This window comes from Dipteris shenzhenensis, chromosome 19 (assembly GCF_047967505.1).
Source record: "Dipteris shenzhenensis isolate YYH24624 ecotype China chromosome 19, Dip_SZ_1.0, whole genome shotgun sequence".
In the NCBI taxonomy this organism is placed as follows: domain Eukaryota; kingdom Viridiplantae; phylum Streptophyta; class Polypodiopsida; order Gleicheniales; family Dipteridaceae; genus Dipteris; species Dipteris shenzhenensis.
This window is the reverse complement of record NC_141614.1, coordinates 55,679,494-55,700,658: the sequence shown is the minus strand read 5'-3', so window position 1 is coordinate 55,700,658 and position 21,165 is coordinate 55,679,494. Positions and strand designations below refer to the sequence as shown.

General features: G+C 46.7%; 1 protein-coding gene across 8 annotated transcripts in view; it reads left to right on the top strand.

Annotated features, from left to right (window-relative positions):
* LOC147890665 (uncharacterized) overlaps positions 1–21,165 on the top strand; it is a 120,422-nt gene that overhangs the window by 18,984 nt on the left and 80,273 nt on the right. For all 8 annotated transcript variants that reach the window (XR_015542761.1, XR_015542760.1, XR_015542762.1 and 5 more), the window contains exons 3-4: positions 2,780–3,205; positions 20,898–21,002. Coding sequence is in view for 4 of the 8 variants with exons in the window: in XM_087390803.1 (XP_087246929.1) it covers positions 2,780–3,205; positions 20,898–21,002 (531 nt within the window). In the remaining 4 variants the exon portion in view is untranslated. The remainder of the gene's footprint in view (positions 1–2,779; positions 3,206–20,897; positions 21,003–21,165) is intronic.

The following is a 21,165-nucleotide window of genomic DNA, read 5'->3' as shown; positions in this document are numbered from 1 at the left end:
AGCCGCTAGCTGCTGCTGCTATAGTTGCCCGCGCTCGACCTGCTGCGCGCGGCTGCTCCTGCTCGCTGCTGCGCGCCCGCTCGTCGCTGCTGCCGCGCCCGAGGCCCGAGGGGAGAGGGAGGGGTAGACCGAAATGAGAGGGAGAGGTAGAGGCTCTGATACCACTTGTGAGGGAAAGGGAGAGGGAGTGGAACAATGGAGACAGAGAGAGGGAGACACAAGAAGTGTGGGTGTGTAAAAGTGTTGAGCCACACCACAAACTCAAGAGTTTTATTAGGATTAGGTATTCACCCTATGACTGTCTTAAGACAGTCATAGGGGTCATAACTTTTAAAGGGTGGCAATGTGCCTTTACCCCAACAGGGCTCTAGTGGTGAACGAGGTACTCCTCGCCATAGCTTGGTACATAGCCTCGTGCTAGTGCTTTCGTAGGGGTTGGTTGGGGCAGCTAAGGCGATTGGTACGCAATTTCCTTTGGGCAGTTTCGGGTGGCACCCGGAATACCTGAGCCAGAGTGGCGTGGCAAATGGTGATTTTGCCACAAGCCCAGGGGGGCCCTGGCATCATAGATCTTGAGATGTAGAGTCGATCCCTCTTGGGCAAGCTGATAGTGTGGGGTCTCACTCTAGGCTATGAGTCCTAGAAGATCCTGATGTAGTGCCGGCTTCTCAGTACCCCCCCGCACAAGTGCATGGTAGCGATTGTCACTTGGTTTTATTCAAACCGACCCCACTTGCAGGGAGGGGTTTGACAAGGCAGCCTTTGTTGAGGTGCCCAAGAGCTTCGGGACTCAGAGGGACGCATGCTTGGTCAGCGGACACATATCAGTTGTGCATAGTGGGATGGTGGTCCCGCACGCTCCTTTGGGACTTGGAGGCAGCTTCCTATGGAGGAGGAGGACAGAGCTTAGACGCTCTCGCACATGGAACGGGTGCCAGGTGTTAGAAATGACCCAACATAGGGTATGCATAGTGGAAAACTGATAGAATTGCCCAGGAGCTCACACATCGTGGTGTGGGGTGTGGAATCACAAACTTCTTAAACTTATGTGCATAGAATAGATGTGCTGACTCATCACTAGACAATGAACCAACTAGATAGAGAAACCACCAAAATAATATATTTCCGTCCAAAGCTATGGACACACTACAAAAGAGATAGATCCAGAGTCCCACCAATGGTGTGGTCCTCTGATCTTAACCACAAGGTCCTTCTCCTATTTGCCGGCTATCTCTAGACTCGAGCCCGCGTGCTCCACCTCGAGCTTCTATAGACTTTCCGTCCAGAATGATCTCAGCAACCTTCAGGTTCAGCCTCTCCCTGGAGCTAAAATCTGCAGCAACACCTCAACACTCAGAAAAATTGAAAGAGAGATAGGACAGAACTCAGATATATTCCTCCACAATCGTGGGCAACAAAAGCTCAAGGATGAGTGTGTACAAACAGCCTGAGATGCTGTCAATGATGCTGAGCCTCTTCCTCTCCTTGTGCGCTTGCCTGTGTGCAAGGCTGTAAGTGCAGGTGATGAGGAATGAGGGGGGGGCAGGGAGGCTTTTTATAGGAGGGGCTAGGCCCCCTCAATCTGGCCGACCAGGGAGTCAGCTCCCTGCCCAATGCACTGACCTGTGAGTCCACCAACTGACCTGATTGGTCGGCCTTTGCTGGCTGACTGGGCTGGCTTTGGCCAGGCCTATATAAGGGCCCATAAGCCCTGCTTATGGGCTGCTGTTGCAGCTCCCAATTCCGCCCGTGTGCAGGTCCAGGAGGTGCATAGGACGCCGCACCATCTTCTTGCTGCAGTGCCGGTTCCCTGCCAGGTAGGTCTTCTGCCTTTTTACCTTCCCCTACCCCCTATGGTCTCCTGCCCCCTTGTCCCCTCAAATCGGGGGCTCACAGGTGGGGCAGTGACCTTCTAACATTGTCCTCATTCTAGTCCGACGCTACCCATAGAGAAGATCAGAAATGCCATTACAAGGAAAAGGAGGTCAAGATATGTTCTTATGCCCTTATCATGTGCTGCTGGGCTTGCCTGAGAAGAAAAGATGATTTTCTTGGAAAGCCAAGAACATGCTTTAATCCTATAAGATCAATACAATATAGGAGTATGGCTATGTGAAGCAGGCAAGGCCATAAATATATGCAAGTTTAATTCACAGGCATGAATGATTATTTCTTGGTTATTTTAATACAAGCTAGTGACTTTCTTCTCAAATCTTGTTTCTTAGAATAAAGAATTATTCTGATGATGGCAAAGAAAACTGAGCTGTCTGCTGTGCTGATTATTATCCATTTATGTTGGCTTCCTTTATATTGATTGTAGAAGCATTTTCGTTTGATGTTTTAGCATGTTGGAACTAGTTATAGATGGTGTGTGTCTCTCTTGGATATGCTTTACGCAATCCCACCTTGCGCATCAATGTAATAGTGAACTGTTGGTCCATAGATCATTTTTGGTCTTCTGCAGATGTTAAATAATCTCTCTCTCTCTGTCTCTCTCTCTCTCTCTCACACACACACACACACACACACACACACACATGCATGCACGCACGCACGCACACATGGAACCCTGTTAGAATTGGATCAGCTGTCCATGGAATGTAATTTGAATGCCATCGCGAGCAATGTATGAGTCATTCTTCTATATGGATCTATTTACCGTATTTACATCATTTTTTCCCTTCATCTCTGGGATGGTATGGCCTTGTGCTTGACCTTCCTCATCTTATTTGGAAGAGTAATCCTGGATAATCACTCTGAAGGTCTTGTCACATGACAGGTTTTGACTTTAGAGCAGTTTAACCGTCTTGGGTTCTTGCTTCAACCCAGTGAGAGAGGCTCAGAGGCAGTAACACTTGGCCAGGCTGCTCCTTTCTTTGCAAATTCTGATCCTGACATGCCAGCAGCTCCTGTTTCATTGCCACAAGTATTGGAATGGGTATTAGAACAGGTGTGTACTGCATCGGAACACCCACATCAGAGGCTCTTGCTAAAGGAAAATGGACCTGTGGACGGGGAAGCTGATGTCACAATGGTTGATGCTTGTGCTGGCACTTCGGGTCTGTCAGGAAATCAAGGTGGCTTTGCTTTTAACGCTCTTAACCAGCATAGGAATTGGTGTCCGGAGGGGTTGACCTTTGTCGATGGAATAGGAAAGTCTGCTGTTTTGAAGAAAGAAAGTGACATTAATGGAGGCTCTGTCAAGGTGAGTTCTGTTTTTGTACTTGTGCTGGTCTTCTGTGTTATATAGCCATCTTTGTGCATATACAAACCGATATTTTTATTTTAATTTACTTGTTGGGTGATTGAGGGGGGCACACCAAAACTTTTTTGCTGTAAAGCACTACTTCGCCATGGGCTTTGTGCAGTTTGTGATTCTCTTCGTTTGACCCAAGGAAAGACACTTCCAATTTGAACTCTTTAAATAGTACATAACCATGTTTTTCACGTTCTTAGTTTTGGAACTCAATTTTTTGATTTGTTAGATATACTGCTTCTTTTGGAGCTATCATCAAGATGCAAAACCCTCTGATTGAGTCTGTGCTTCATTTTTAGTGCTATACAAAACTAGAGAGGCCAACTTGTCTCTGATACCAGATTTGAGGAAAAGTAATGCATGAAGAAACTCGAATTGGATTGACACATAGCTAAACTGAGGCAATCATTTCAAGAGGAGCTGAGGGAGTGAAGTATCAGTCGAGTCCTGACCCCTAACGCTCAAAATGAGCTATAAGTATGCAACCCTAGTCCTAAGATGGGACTAAACTGAGTCAATCGTTTTAAGTGGAGCTGAGGCAGTGAAGTATTAGTTTGGTCCTAGGTATGGCTAAACCCTAGAATGACCTATAAGTATGCAACTCTTAACCCTAAGGTGGGAAGTAGGATATCAACCATATAGGTTATTAATGAAATGAAAATTACCCTACTTCCTAACCGTTAGGACTTATGGTTCTATAAGGTTAACATCTCATTGCTATACATGCTTATAGATTATTTTTAAAATTGGGCTGAAATCTGCCATAGAGCAACGTCTAGCTAAAGGGGCCAAAAACAACATAATATTTCAAGCTCCTATGGCCCTTCATGGTCAAAATGTGCACTTTGTTTCATGACCAGTTAGTTGTAAGGTTATGGGTGCATGCATGTGAAAAGAGGACATGAGGAAGGATGAGGTGCACAATAGGGGCCACACAGAATAGCCTCTACACTGGACTTTGTATAGTCCTAGTAATGGATTGTGTATGGGAGAGACACCATGCTGCATTATGACATCATATTCGACACATAGGAATGGAATGAGTATTGTTAGAAAGACCTTTTGAAAATAATATTCATGTGAGGCATTTGGAATCATCCATGATAAATAGCAATTGCATTTCTAACACCTTGGCGTCACAATTGAGAGTAACATTACAACATCAAATGGAAGGTGTGCTTCTTTCCCCCCCCCCCCCCCCCCCCCCCCCCCGAGAAAATAACTTTCTATTAATGCTTTATAAAACCAACCATACAATCAGCAATCCATGTGGAGCTGATTGTGGAAGAAACAAAGTAGAAAAACACTACCTGTCAACCAACCTGTTTTCAGAGAACCCAGCTCAGTGCCTAGGGAATCTTTGAAACAAGGGCCAACTGTTAAGAGCTTATGGCATCTCATGTGTAGTGAGAGAGGGTTTCTTCGTGGGAGTGCCCGCCCAGAGAGAGGATAGGAAATCATGCTAGATGATGGCCTGTTTGAGGCTGGCTGGCATAGGCCAGTCAGGCCCATGATTAGGGCAAAGATGGGGCCCAGTTTGGGCACCCAACCAGGTCGGGTCACCCGACCTGCGTGGTCGGGACAACCTGACCCAACTCTATCGTGTTTGGGTTGTGTCACACCAACTTACTGGTCGGGTCAGGCCTACAAGATGGTTGGCCAATTGACCAGCCCTAGCAGGCCGACCAGGCTGGTATGGGACCTATAAATGGGCTCCGCTCACTCATTCCTTACTTATCACTTGGAGCTTCACTCCTCACTTACTTCCCTCTTGCTGAGGTTGTATCCCTGGATATATACAGTTGCAATCACCTAACTTTATGTCAATTCCTTTCCAACATCTTCTCCTTGCTCTCCTCTCCAACCTCTCCTTCTTGCTCTCCTCTCCTCCTTGCTCTCCTCAGCCCCTGCCCTCTTCTCCTTGCTCTCCTTAGCTTCCTCTCTCTCTCTCTCTCTCCCCCCCCCCCTCTCTCTCTCTCTCTCTCTCTCTCTCTGTGCCTCTCCGCCCCCCTCTCGTAGCCTCTCCGCCCCCCTCCTGTAGCCTCTCCGTCCCCCTCTCGTAGAAACTCCGCCCCCCCTCCCGTAGCCTCTCCGCCCCCCCTCCCGTAGTCTCTCCGCTCCCCCCCTCCTGTAGCCTCTCCAGCCCCCCTCTCGTAGGCTCCGTGCTAGCCCCCTCCCCCCCTCCCTCTTGTCCGTACTTGCTCCCGCTCTCATCCGTACCTGCTCTTGCTCCCGCTCTTGCTCGTACCTGTACTTGCTCTCGTCCCGCTCTTGTCCGTACTTGCTCCCGTCCGTACCTGCTCCCACTCCCGCTCCCGTCCATACCTGTACGCCCGTACCTCTTGCTCCCGTTCCGCTTCTGCTCCTTGCTCCCCTAGCTGGTTGTAGCAAGCTCTTGAATTAGGAACCCCTAGCTGGGCTGAACCCCCAGCCCAGCTAGGGGGTTAGCTCAGCCAGGGGGTAACAGGAGATATGGCCAGCAAAGCATGGCCCAGCCTACCTTCCTCCTCTTCAAAAACCCCTTCCACTCTAGCAGCCTCCAGTAACAAAGCGAGATACTCCACAGTGGCAGCCAGGACGCCTTCCCCGTATGCACATATATATGAACGAGGTGGTCTTTTTGACCGACCAATTCTTGGATATCATGAACAAATTTACTTCCTACAGGATCAAGCGAGAGAGCTGAGGATGCAGCTAACGGATGCCATAGCTAGAATTCAAGTCTTGGAAGGACCTGGTAAGAAGGAAGTCATTGACGAGGTTATAAAGGCCCAATTCTGATTTTCAAAGCATTATCCTTTCTAGCTGCATGTTCTTTAATCTCTTCCTGAATATCAGCTTTGTTGACCTTTGCATCAAACTCCACAGTCACTTCTTGCTTGGCATTGCATGGGGAGAGAGTGGGGATGACAAAGTTTGGGCATTGTGACGTAGATGTGAAGGCAAATCGAGCGGCTGCTCAGTGATTGGAGAACCTGGTACAAGAGCGAATTGAGGTAGAGGTAACAGGAGGTTGTTCGGAGCACGGTGTGGACAGCATAGGGGTTGCCATTCTGTTGGAGATGGTAGCAAGGCAGCCTCTTCCTCTCTCCTAGACCCCCATCCAGCCTTCCCTCTCTTCTTCTTTGCCTAGAGGGCTGTTTTCTTCAAGGATCAGCATCCTAGTAGGCTGACCAAGCTTGTATGGGACCTATAAATAGGTCCCTCTCACTCATTTTTTACTTGTCATTTGGAGCTTCACTCGTCATTACCTCCCTTTGGCTGCTTGGATATATATTGTTGCTATCATCTAACTCTGTGTCAATCTCTCTGTCTCTTTCCCAACCACTTGATCCACACGGACCCGAGATGGGAAGATGTCACGGAGACGTGAATTTTTGAACCGTGAATGGCTTTGGCTTAGGGGACTAGCCCAAGGAAGTGACACTTCTGAGAAGTCCCTAAGTGCACACACTAGTCCTAAATGCTAGGGGCAAGGCAAGGTTTAGAGGGGTAATAAAATTGGGCCCAAGGAAAACCAATGTTGTCTTTGGTTTTAGGGGTTAGAACTTTATTGTGGGGGCAAACCAATGTTGTCATTGGTTATGAGGGTTAGGGGCATTATTGAAGGGGACAAGCCATGTGGCGAACCCCCATGCACCCACCAACCACCCCCCTTACCCTTGGTTGATGTTTTGGTTTATGACACACATTACAAGGAAGCCGTGCGGGCTGTTTAATGGCATGATTTTCGAGGTGGCTAAATGGATTGGACCTGCAATTAATGCATACGGAACAGTACGGGCCTACAAGCACACAATCTGAGGGGCATTTCGCCGCTGAACAGGGCTGTATGGAAGAGGCACGAATCCCATGGCTGCTTGTGCGGACAGATTGCACGCTTTCCAAGGCATTAGGTTGGCTGTACGTATGATCGCATGCATCCGGAGGCAGATTGGTGCTGATTTTGAGGCTGTACGGCTGTTTTCTGCACGTCATTCAAGGTGTACGCTTCCCTAGGCGAGTCTTGCAGGCTGCATTGATCTCTTTCTTCTTCTCCTGCCCGTGATCCTCCTACTCTCTCTCTCTCTCTCTCGGATTCCAGCCCGTTTTCTCCCTTCCTCTCTCTTCCCTAGCTGCCCATTGCTCCTGCTAGCCCTTGTGCGGATCTTCTCCCCCTAGATGTATTGAGTTGGAGCTTCTGGGAGCGGACGTGGAACTATCTACAGCTAGATTAAGTCATTTGAAGCTGGCTTGAGTTCTCTTGTCACTATCCCTTTCATTTTGATTGCATTTGCTCATTTTGGAAGCTTGTTGCTCCATTTTTTGTTGGAAGCCCCCTCTTGGCCATTCAGGCAGTGAATAGGCACCCAGTCACAGAGTGTGTAACTAGATTGGAGTCAAACGGGCAGTGTGTGGATTTGCTTCCTGTATTGAGGTCACTTGTTCAGTTTGAGATCTGTGTTGATGCTTGGTCACCCTGAGAGGCTGGTCAGTGGGTTGTGGGATTGCCTGACCTGTTCAACAAGTTGGATGCTTTGTGGAATGCTTGGACAGCTTTACCAATTGGTCATGGACAATGGTAATGCCTTAGCCTTGCTTTGGCACTTGGGCAATACTGTGTGTACTAGGATGGAATGCCGGTTGTAGCCAAAGTTTGGCTTGGATAGTGGAATTGCCAGTGGGGCAGAGCACAAGAGTGAGCCCTTGTTGTATGTACATCCTAAAGAAATAAATAAACACCGGAAGGGGCGCCAAGTGTTTGGGGCCAGTGTGTTGTCTTGTACTTGGTTTCATTGAGTAGGGGCACTCTAGCCTCTATCCAGTTATTTCTCAAGTTGTTTCTAAGTGGTATTGTTTAACGTTAAGTGGCTGGAAATGATGCAATGTGGCTGTGAATAATGAATATGCAATGAGAGTTATGGTCTACTGCCCTTTAGCCGGTTTCAGAAGATGCCTCAAAACCCTTGGCTCGGCGATGAGCGAGCCCTGGGCCATTTGACGTCATCTGAGGCATAGTGGATTTCCGACAATTGACATGTTGCAAGAAGCTGGCCTTCCTTACACACAAGATGGAGGAGGTTATTAGATCATTTCGAGGAGGAGATCCGACCACTGGATGGGGGCGTCTATCGGAGGGGAAGTGAGCTATTCCCATCAGTGATCCAGATGTGTGGTACAATTATGCATGCTCTCTGAAGGATGTCCTGATGCAAGTGCCACTTGATATGTTCTCTATGCGTAGGCCCACTACTTGTCACTTGTTCACTACACAGAATGTACGGGCTGCACTTTGTCGGCTACATAACCGAAATGATCATGATCACGGGGGCTACGTACTGAGCATTTTGCACATGGGCAGGAGGTCTTGGCCTTGGTTCTAGCATAGATGTTCAACCATGCGGTATGCCACGGCTTCCCACCCGCTTGGAGCACTACCACTATTGTACTGATATAGAAAGCAGGCGACCCCATGGATATTGGGAACTATCGTATCTCATGATTGGCCACACATTAACCAAGATTTATGGATCGGTCCTAGAGAGGAAGATCATCAGTCATACAGAGGCCTGGGACAACGGGCACTAGGACAGGCGGGAATCTTGAGGGAGCATTCCACTCTAGATCACATCTTCACTCTGAGGACTATCATTGAGGAGGCGACGTCCAGACGCCATAAAGTCTACGCTTGCTTTGTAGATTTTCGGAAGGCCTTCGACACTGTCCCACGATCCCGTATGATTAGCAGACTATAGAAGATGCAGATTCTAGAGAGACTAATTTGGGGTGTGATGAGCTTATATGAGTCTGTCAGAGCGAGAGTTCACTCCCCAGGAGGCTTATTGGATTGGGTCGAGAGCACGATAGGGGTGAAGCAGGGCTGCCTCCTTTCACCGACTCTTTTCAGATTCTACATTGATGAGATCACATCATTCATAGACCACCTAGGGGGTGAGGGATCACTACTGGCTGACCTCATTGGGATCACTACTGGTTGACCTCACTATACAAATATTGCTATACGCTAATGACCTAGTCCTCATATCATCTTCAGCGGAGGGGCTACAGAGACATCTGGAGGCCCTAGAGATTTTCAGGAGAAAGAGAGACTTGACAGTCAACCTTGGGAAGACCAAGGTTATGATCTTCAAGACCTCACGCGTAGTGCTTCACTGACATAGCTTCACTTATCGGGGTGAGCCAATGGAGATAGTACAGAGGCCTCCTGTGAACATTAATTTGACTTTCTTTATTCCATTCTCTCTGTCGCATGTTCTGCATGTGCACTACTTTCACACCAACAACCAAGGTGAGGGGCTATACATCCAACGAGTACCTCAACCTGCAAATATAGAAGACGCGTGCAGGCCAAGCCTTGTTGTTTCTTAGTAGTCGTTTGAGATCTCAATCTCTTGTACTTCCTTGTGGCGTGCAGGGCGTAAATAATGTCTTGCCAAATGGCAATGAGGGTGGCTACCAAGGGCACCTGGTGGCCTCCCATCACCAAGCTACAATGGGCGACCAAGATGTTCCAAGCAGTAAGGTTGGACATCGTCTCCCAAATACTGTCCTTTAGGAAGGAAACAAGATGTTGCCGGGAAGGGGAGTCACATCTTGTATGTTGATTCGGAAGACCCTTTGTCCATGGATCATGTAAGCTGGTGTGACCTTGTCAATGGAGAAGGTGTGGCGCCCTTGTGTTAGCCAAGCTGCCATATCTAAGGTGAATTCTCGCGACATCCTTTGTGGCCTAGCCACCTACTAGATCCTCTATATTGCTAAGTAGCTCCACAGACAATGCGGCATCATCTCGAGATCACAATCGAGGCAATTGTGGCATCTCCCATCAACACGCATTTGCCCCAACCAAGGGCCAATGGCAGACCCATGGACGACCATCCTGAAGAAATAGGTAATCTTTTGTGGTCGGAGGCTAGTCCACAAACTCAAACAAAATCTGGTGATGACCTCCTGTGACACTTATTGCTCAATCCAATGTCTCTCTCTTGAAGGAGTCTAGGCAACTGCCTCAGTTGAAGGCAATGACCAATGCGTGTTATGTACGAGATTAAGGGCACCTCCACACATCTCTGTGAGTACCCTACTTTGGATTGCCAACCACTCACCTTGATCCCACTGTAGCTTTGGAAGGGGCCTACCCTCCCACAACCAAAGGTGCCACTATGACCACTTTGATCCTTTGCCACTCAAGAAAGTCCTGGGCCCCTTCCATCTTTGGGTCTCCATCTGACTCTAGTTGGAGAAGACCCCCTGGTCCCACCTGTAGAAGGATCCAAGGGCTCTGTGCATGTACTGGATCCTCATGGGCACCCGTGTCCAAGAGAATTATCCATAATAGTGCAGGGGATTTTTGAGGCTCTATGAAGTCGATCCCTCCAAGGCTCAGGGATGGCAGAGTCTATCTTTAGCATCCGCATACTTGCCTCCCTTAGGTGAGGGAGGTCTCTCGCTTGTGCCTCTATCTTAGTGGGAAGACGGCTCCTAGCACTGAAAGAACTGGCTGGGTTACTGTCGCATTGCGCCCATTCAATATGCGTTCGTTGCTCTTGAGGCCTGCTTGATCTTGAATCTCAAGATGCCATATAGGGGGATGGCACTCAAACATCTTACGACATCAAGGGCTGGCCAGAATGAGCCCTCCTGACATACGCTGCCAAACTCTGTTGTAGACTCTTGCTCAGGGTTGAGCGACTGTAGGTGTGGTGAGCGTAGGAGCAAGCACAAGAGTCAAGAGTGATAAGCCGTCACGTCAACTGTACTAGAGAAAAGAAAGTACAAGGTACTTGAAGGTGGACCCTAGGACTAAGTGTCCTAGGTGTCACATAGGACTAAATGTCCTATCTGTTGTAGACTCCTGCTTAGGGGTGAGCGACTGTAGGTGCGGTGAGCGTGGGAGCAAGCAGAGGAGTCAAGAGTGATAAGCCGTCGCGTCAACTGTACTAGAGAAAAGAAAGTACAAGGTACTTGAAGGTAGACCCTAGGACTAAGTGTCCTAGGTGTCACATAGAACTAAATGTGGGATTCAATTGCATGTGAGGCATTAACTGTCAATCCTGCTTTCTTTTCCTCCGAAGCAATGCGCTTCCTGCATGCTGAAATTTCATGCTTAGGCTTGCGACAATAGTTGCATCTTTTCTTCTTTGACTTATCTACTGTATTTTTAGATGCATTGGAGGAATTGCCATTGTTAGGCGCATATTTAGGCTTGCCCCTAGGCTTGAAAGCCTTGTCATAGAGTCACCTTCATTCATACTGACTTCCTGCAATTGCCTTCTTAAATATGCAACACGTGCGTCATAGCGAATCTGATAAAGAGAAGCCAATTTGTCCCAAGCATCCTTTGCTGTCCTGCAAGACCAGATGTGTGGAATAATGATTCTCTTGCATGATAAAGCAATACAGGAATGTGCATTTGCATCTCTTGCATCCCATCTTGATTGTTCCTGAGTTGGGGGAGCAGCAGCAGGGGTGCTAGAGGAAAAGGCAAGTTACCGCAATGAAGAGCTCCTGGAAGTCCCAAGAACTTCTCACAAACCCAAAAACGAGCTGTTGAAACAGTCGACCAGCAAGTGACTAGCTCCCAAAGAGCAATGGAGGGGCATGGGGAGGTTGGAGAGTGTTGGGGGAGTGAGTAATGCCCGCTCTGATACCATTGTAGGTGCGGTGAGCGTGGGAGCAAGCACAAGAGTCAAGAGTGATAAGCCGTCACGTCAACTGTACTAGAGAAAAGAAAGTACAAGGTACTTGAAGGTAGACCCTAGGACTAAGTGTCCTAGGTGTCACATAGGACTAAATGAGTCCTATGTCCTATGTGGCATAAAAGGCACTAAAACACTAGAGTGCCTATAACTATGCCTACAAGGCACATACCAGGGCCCATAGGGCATCACTAGAACCGTGAGAAGATGGCCTACAGCGACAGGCGTCTCCGTAAAGATCCACCAGTGCGACTACTACCACTCACCACCCATGCGAAGGTGATCTTGAGAAGCCCTCTTTGAAGGAAGAGCTTTCAAGGCTCCGAGCCTTGGGATGAGTCCACACACTATTAGCTTGCCCAAAGGGATTTGCTTTGTATCTCTGGGTGTATGATGCCAAGCCCTCCCTTTGCCGGGGGCATGATCATTGTTTGCCAGGTGACTGTGACTCTAGTGTTCCTCGTGCCACATAAAGCGACTGAGCTGTCCCATGCATCCTTTACACTAGCACGAGACTATGTTTGAGGTGTGTCCAAAAGGACCTGGTTGGCCATGAGAGTTTGACAGAGCTCCAATACAAGAGCTTGTTCCGCACACTCTCTAGCATAGGGGCAATATGCTACTCCCCTGAAATATCAATGCCCACCTGGCAGCCTAAGTGCTCAATATTCCATACCTTGGCCTTGGATGTTTATGATTAGGGTGAGCTCATAAGAGAACATGTGGTCTGGATTAGCTTGAGAATGGGAGCGTTTAGGATTGGGATCTTGAAATGTCTACACACCTACCTGCCAGTAGCAACGGCTCACCTTTCAGAGTGTAGACGGTGACCTCGTAAATTATGGTTATCCTCTAAGGCCAAGCTCACTTGGATCCAGCCACGAACTTGGCTCGTTGTAGGCGTGAGGTCAGCAATATGCCCCACCAATGCTCTGTCCTAGAGGTATTGAACAACAATCTTCACCTTTTGTTTCTCCTTCGGGGAGAACACAATCCAAACGGCTGTGGGGTCGAGGGAGTTGCCATGTCAATCCCTCTTGCCAAACCAAAGGGTGACCACCAAGATTTCATTTTTTGGAGTCAAGAAACAAAACACTGAACCTGCTAGCGGGAGAGAGGGAGAGGCAGAGAAAAACAGGGACGTGGAGGGGGAAAAAGGAAGCAAAAAGGGGGGTTGTGTAGAGACATCCTAAAGCCGAAAAACAGCCTTGCTTTAGTCCACCTTAGCATCAGGCTAGCCTAGTTGGTGTGGACCAACAAGGCCCAAAAGAAGACCCTTAGTCATAGGATCAACAGCCTTGAGGAGAGAAGGTCGAAAAGATGTTGACAGAATGGGGAGAGACCTCCCCTCCCCCCCCAACGGCCAGAACTGTTGCTTAATTAGGAGCCGGGGTGCAGTTGAGGTCTGTAGCCAACTGAAGGGCTGCTGAAGCAGTACATCAGCCAGAAACATAGTTGCAAGAAATGCTTGTTTCTTGCCAAGAAACGGAAATGAAAACAGCGTTTCTTTACGAAACGCTCTTTATGAAATGCCGTTTCTTTACGAAACCACGTTTCGTAATCCCTTTTTTTTAAATTTATAGGTGGTGATACATTCCCTGACTAATCTCTCATTCTTTCCGCAGATTCACAGACAAAATTCACAAGCTCTGGCATCCCGAATATCCTCCCAGCTTATCTCATGGATGGCATGCTCACAAAGATACGTAATTTCTATTTCTTCATGCCTATCCACAAGCCCACAATTCCCTAGATGGTTCCCTCCTGCCACATGTCAACATTTTAGACCTTTAGCTTGGTACACCATTTACCCCTCTCTTGGGACACAATTAAACCATTTGCCCCTTGGCATTTTTACACATTTAGGTGCACCTAGGCTTGAGCACTCAGAACCACCTAGTTGATGCCAATACACCCTCACCTAGGACCTTGGCAGTTACTTCCCTTGACCATTTAATTTACGTACATAAAATATCACAGAAGTCGGTTAATCGAGATGGAGGCGGCAATGGGGATGCTGCTTTCTCTGCCATTGCGAAAGGCAAAGGTGGTTCCTCCACCAAAGGTGAGTCCTCTACTAGTGGTGAAAATGCCCACGGATCTTTTCGGGGTCATGCTATCTCGGCTAGAGCATAACATTCCTTCCCTCTTCAAGCATCAGTGTTCTCGATGATGAAATCTGGGAACACTCTCCGTAACTGGTATACGGTGAGGTATTCCAACTATAGTTGGATTCGCTGGTCTATAACCATAGTTCAGTTCAAACGAACTGAACCCTGTAGAGGAATGTTTCCTATCATTGTAGGCAAACTCCAACAATGGCAACCACTTGTCCCATGTATGTTGCCTCAATGACACATATGCTCTAAGCATGTCCTCTAAAATTTGGTTGATTCTTTCCGTCTGACCATCCGTTTCTGGATGATCCCCACTACTCATTCCCAACTCAGTCCTTAGTGTCTCAAATACCGCAGTCCAAAAATGACCGGTAAATTTGACATCTCTGTCTGACACTATGGATTTGGGTAATCCATGCAGACGAAATATATGTCTAATAAACAAATCTGCCACTTGCGGGGCACTAACAGATTCTCTAGTTGGAATGAAGTGAGCCATCTTGGTAAGACGATCAACCACCACAAGGATAGAATCATATCCACCTTGTGTCGTAGGCAGCCCTACAATAAAGTCCATGGAATGGTTCTCCCACTTACTGAGTGGTATCTCCAAGGGCTGTAAAAGGCCGGGTGGCTTCACCCGCTCTGCCTTACTTACTTGACACGAAAAACAACGTGTCACATATTCATAAATATGCTTTTTCATCTTTGGCCAAAAGAAATCTCGCTTCACGAGATCATGTCTTCTCGATTCCTGGATGTCCTACACATGGGCTATCATGGCATTGTCGAATGACTCTCTGCCTGAGATCATTCTGATTAGGTACTACTACCTTGCCATTTCTTTTCAGCATACCATCCCTTACGGCATATCTTGCATAAGTTTGGCCTTTTCTGGATGCCACGTCATCCTTTTTCCCGGGTTTTAACATATGAGCCTTAGGCCATAGGCTGTGGACAAACTCGTCCACCTTTTGAGTTTCTCTAATCTCGGCCATTAGAGCACTCTCTAATACCGTGAAACTCATCTTATGCATAATGCGTGGCAACGCATTAGCAACTTTATCATCTTTTCCTCTTCGTCAAATTAAACTCTTGCATGAGTTCTGCCCACCTAGCTTGGCGACCTCTCAAGTCAGGTTGTTTACAAAAATGTTTCAGAGTATCATGATCAATATCCACATAAAACTCTGATCCATACAAATAATGTCGCCATGTTTTCAAAGCATGGACAACATCATACAACTTTAATTCATGAGTTGGCCAATTTCGTTGAGAGGGAGAAAGCTTCTTGCTTTCAAAGGCTACTGGCCTTTCCTCTTGGAGGAGAACTGCTCCTACCGCAATGCCACTTGCATCGGTTTCCAGGAACAACGGTTTCTGGGGATCAACTATTTTTAACACCGGTCCTGTGACCACAGCTTGTTTTATGGTGTTAAAACTTTATTGTTGATTCTGTCCCCATATAAAAGGTACTTTATCTGAGGTCAGATCAGTCAATGGCGATACTATTTCGGAATATCCTTTGATATGCCTTCGATAAAATTGGACAAATCCCAAGAATGATCGCAAAGCGGTCAGACTCTGAGGGATTGGTCAAGTCAGTATCGCAGCTACTTTCTTTGGATCCATTTCTACCCCCTCTGGAGTAATTATGAATCCTAAATATTCAAGTCTAACCGTACATAGTATAGTTTTCTTTTTATTTACATAAAGACTGGCTTTCCTCAAAGTACTGAACACTATTCTTAAGTGTTCGCGATGCTCAGTAATACTTTTACTGAATACCAGATTATCGTCAATAAAATGTACTACAAACTTTCCGATATACGGACGTAGTAAATCGTTCATAAGCATGACGAATGTAGCTGGAGCATTGGTAAGTCCAAAGGGCATTACCAAAAACTCATAATGACCAAACTTGCTTCTAAAAGCGGTTTTATGCACATCCTCGGCTCTAATATGGATCTGATGGTAGCCACACTTAGGATCTATCTTACTGAAAATTACGGCCCCATACAATGCATCTAGCAAATCATCGATCCGAGCCATCGGATACCTGTGCTTAATAGTGATATTATTCAATGCTCTATAATCTATACAGAGGCGAAAAGTATCATCTTTCTTCCTCTTTAATATCATTGGCGAAGCAAAAGGTGAATAACTGGGTTGAATCTGCCCCAGCTTGAGGTATTCTTCCAGTTGTCTTCGCACCTCAGCTTCCTCTGTAAAGCTTAATCTATAGGGAGGTCTATTTACAGGTTCTGCCCCCAGGATAAGCTCAATTTTATGTTGAACATTCCGCTCTGGAGGTAACCCATAAGGTAACTCATCCCTAAAACAATAAGAGAACTTCTCCGATATCTCCTTTGCCAACTCGGCCATTTCCTTAGCTTGGGTAGCCTCAGTGCTAGCCGATGCATCATCAATCGACTCTACCGATGCTATACACAGACACATAAACTCTTTCGGAGTCTTCGAATTTCCATGGCTGAAATCAATGGTCCTCGAGGTAAATCCTTTTCACCTCGCAAAACATATTCTACCCTGTTCATCTTGAACTGGTAAATATGCTTTTCCAATCAATGGCTGCATTTTTTCAAAAATGCCAAGCCATGCCTAGGGCTTTATCTGCGTGAGCAACCCTGGTCAATTCAAAGTCCAGCTTCTCAACATAGTCCTGTATTTGAAGTTCCAATTGGGTAACCCTTTGGTCCCATACTTCAGTTGAACTTTCGTCCGCCATCCTGACCGTATAAGCATAGTCAGACGGACTAGTTTTCAACTTGAGCCTCTTAATAAGCTTCGAGTTAATTACATTGTGTGTTGATGCTGAGTCGAACAACACAATCACATCATGATTGGCTACTTGCCCTTTCATTTTAATCAACTCAGGCTCATCGAAAACTGTATACCCCGTTGCTGCGGGCCCGGGCTGCCATTGGAGTTACTTTTCTTTTCACCCCAACGGTGGTACTTGTCTTTGTTTGTCCCTCAACCGGCTTCACCTGCTTGGTTTGGCCACTTGGCTGCGAGACACTTGTCTTTGAAGTCCATTTCCTTTGAAATCCCCCTTTTCTCGGGTACTCATATTGAGTCCCTGCCTGCACAAACCCACTAGGTTTGCCTCTGTCATCCTCATAGTTCAGGGCTACTGTAATAGATTCATCTAATGTAGTCACATATTTAGCCCGAACTTCCATTTTAATCTTGCCGTTCAGTCCATAGATATAGTCTTTTCAACTGAACCGACATGGGGAGAGGGTTTGTTATTTTCATAACACATTCCTTGAAATTGTTAGTGTACTCTACCACCGACAAATTCCTCTGGCGAAGGTTTCTGTAAGCATCCCAAGCTCGGGACTCTTCGTTAGGTGGAAGAAAGTGTTTCTTAAATTCAGCCTTAAACGCTTCCTAGTGGTAGGGGCAACTTGATCTTTCTGTTGTTTTATCCACCACCTATCCGCTGCCTCAATAAACAGGTGAATGGTCTCGCGGATTTTCTTTAGATCAGATCTGATTTCACAAATGGCGAAGGCTTCTTCCCACTTGTGCAACCAAACCTCGATCACATCAGAACTGCGCTCGGTCATCCGACCAACGTACTTCTTCGGTCTATAGTTGGCAATATTAGGTACCTTGACCTTCGCACGCTCTGATGAGTGTATACTGGGCTCTGGCTCTGCTGGAGCTTTGCCCTTTTCATTTCTAGATGGTCTAGCCGACAAAGCTTACACCATTTCTCTAATTCAATTTTGATCAGCATTCACTTGAAGCTGCTGGTTCATGATATGTTGTAAAGCATCTTCTAGTACAGAAATCCTACCCACCAAAGTAGGTGTTGTGTGATGGGACACTTGTTGTGTATATTGTTCTCTAGATTCACCAGGATTTACCTTGGAATCCTGTCCCTCTGTCTCCATTGTTTCAAAAGGGAAAATAGATTTTTTTTTTCTATTTATATTTTTCTTCTTCGGTACATGAATAAATCGACTGTAAACTGGAAACTAAAATTTATATCACATGAAAAAATAATGCTCCCTGGAAGCTCCACGTAATTCGAGTTTCCGTCAATCTATTTCTCCCAAGCCCTGTCGCCTCAAAGCATAGACAACGTCCATTGCGGTGACAGCCTTTCTGCGGGCATGCTAGATGTAGGTAACAGCATCACGGATGACGTTTTCGAGGAAGATCTTGAGGACACCACGAGTTTCTTCGTACATGAGGCCATTGATACGCTTGACACCGCCAACACCTTCCTCACGGGTTATTTGCGTGACCACATCCCATCATCGCTTATCGTGTCGAAGGCCTCCCCGTTCACGAGCCATTGTACTCTGGCCCTACTCCGATTTACTGTCTTGAGGAGTTGCTAGATGCCCCGTCAACCACGTATCGTCGTCGAGCCACCATATAGTCATAACGCTGCCCGTACATTGCCCATCACCACGCCTTCTCTAATTTCCCAGGTCTCTCAGACGTAGTCCCACGCAATGGAATCAGCCTGCTCTTCTATCACCTGCCTACGGGAACCTTGCCCTGCGACAGTTTACAAGCCTGCAGTTGTACCCGCTCCTACTCTCCTGTAGCGAATCCATCAACGGCTCAGCCGCTCCATCAACGGAAGCCCGCACAAACAGAGCCACCTAAAACACACGTTGTTTGCCTCACACGCCCAATACGTCCTGCGCCTTCTTGATACGTACTCGTATGAGTCCCCTCGTCCAACCTGAGGCTCTGATACCAAATGATACATTCCCTGACTAATCTCTCATTCTTTTGGCAGATTCACAGACGAAATTCACAGGCGTCGGCATCCCGAATATCCTCCCAGCCTATCTCATGGATGGCATGGTCACAAAGATACGTAATTTTTATTTCTTCATGCCTATCCACAAGCCCACAATTCCCTAGATGGTTCCCTCCTGCCACATGTCAACATTTTAGACCTTTAGCTTAGTACACCATTTACCCCTCTCTTGGGGTACAATTAAACCATTTGCCCCTTGGCATTTTTACACATTTAGGTGCACCTAGGTCTGAGCACTCAGAACCACCTAGTCCATGCCAATACACCCTCACCTAGGACCTTGGCAGTTACTTCCCTTGACCATTTAATTTACACACATAAAATATCACATAAGTCGGTCATCTAAGAGAAAATGCCCACCGATCTTTCCGAGGTCAGCTATATCGGCTAGAGCATAACAGGGTGTTTTGTTGTTGTTGTTGTTTTGTTGGGGATGGTTGGTCCTCTTTTGATTAAATTGTTTTTTGCCCTCTTTTGATTAAATCGTTTTTCGCCGATTTGTTGCCTCCTGTCGTCGTTTCCGTTGCCTCCTGTGCTGCTGCTCTCCATCGTGCTGCTCTACAGCCTCTCCATCTTTGATTCCTGGGCCCTAGCACCCACAGCCTGCTCTCCTCTCCATCCTGCAAGTTGCTCTCCACCCTATAGGCTGCAGTGTGCTCTCCATCCTGTAGGCTAGCAGTTGCTCTCCATCCTCAGCTGCTCTCCATCCCTTCATTACCTCTCCTCTCTTACCTCTCCATCCGCCTCCTTCTACCTCTCATCCTCCTTCTCCGACTCCTTCTACCTCTCCATTCTCTTTCACCTCCCCATCCTCCCTCTCACCTCTCCATCCTCCCTCTCACCTCTCCATCCTCCCCTCCCTCTCAAACTTCGGAATTATTGTAACTTCAAACTTGTTAGAAGTTAGAAGTTAGAACTTAGTTCATGACACATGTTGATTGTTGAAGCATCATTCATGGATAATAGATGATCAGTGTCACAAGAAATGTTTCTAGGTTTTGACAGGCGTTTCGCCTAGAAACGTGGTAGAAAATGTGTTTTTTCATAAATTATATATATTGTATAAATATCTACCTCCAGATTCTCTCTCTCTCTCTCTCTCTCTCTCTCTCAAAAGAGCTCTCAAATACACTGTTACATCTCAAAGAGCGATGGAGAGGCTGAAGAGAGTCTGAGCGACTATACCAGCTATGGTAGAGGGAAGAATAGGAAGGGCAAGTAGAGAGTTTGGCAAGGGAGGGTAGAGTAAAGAGTGTAGGGAGTGATTTGCAAGCAAGGCGTTTCTCCCAAGACAGCATGTTTCGAGGCAAAACGTATTAGGGCGTTTCGGTGCCCCGAAACACGTTTTTTGGTTACACTGTAGATGATTCGAGATAGATCGATCATCATAGGAATTTAGAATCATAGAAGCATGCATAATGCTTCAAGTATAGATAATTGTATTATGTATAATTTGCACTCTATCGATAATTGTATTATGACATTAATTGTACCATATTGCCGTTTCTTCTGTTTTTGTTTCGATGGGGGTCGAAAACTCCGTTTCCCTGGTTTTTGCGGTTTTCATTTCTTCTGTTTCTGTTTCGGCTGGCAACTATGGCCAGAAAGGGGCACATGTCATGCGGAAGTGGAGGAGGAAGTTCGAGAGGAAGCTGGCGGAGGTGGGGAAGAAGTCGGGGGGGGGGGGGAGGGGGCAGAGCAGGAGACGAGGGCATAGGAAAAGGCGGGGGCGGGGGGGGGGCTAGCAGCGCAAATAGGAGCACGGGAGAGCCTAGCACTGGAAGACATGCTTCTAACATACACATATTGATCGTGATGTTGTGAACATAATAGTCATTTGTCTAGCTTTGATGTAGTTAGTTTTTAAAGTTGCATTGTATGCTATTCTTTTTAATTAGTGGCTTGTGGTTCTTCTTAGACGTTTTGCTCAATGGGTCATTGTAGAGTAATTGTTTGTATGTGGGACTGCTTTCATTCTTTTTCTCATCTGATAATTGCACCTATCCTTGATGCAGGTTTCAAATTGCCATGATTCAGTTGTGTATATTTTGGCACCTTTGAAGTATGCATCTGTTTATGGATGTTCAGATTCTATAGTGGTTTTGGGAGCTGTTGGAAAGGTGAGAAGCAAAATATGCAGAAATGCACACTTTCATGGATGTACATGTATAGATATGTACATGTGATATAGAGAATGAACAAAATAAAGGAAAGAAAAGCTAAAATTATTTCATTCTTCTTCGGAAAGTTTAATAGGGTTTATGTAATACTTTTCACTTAACA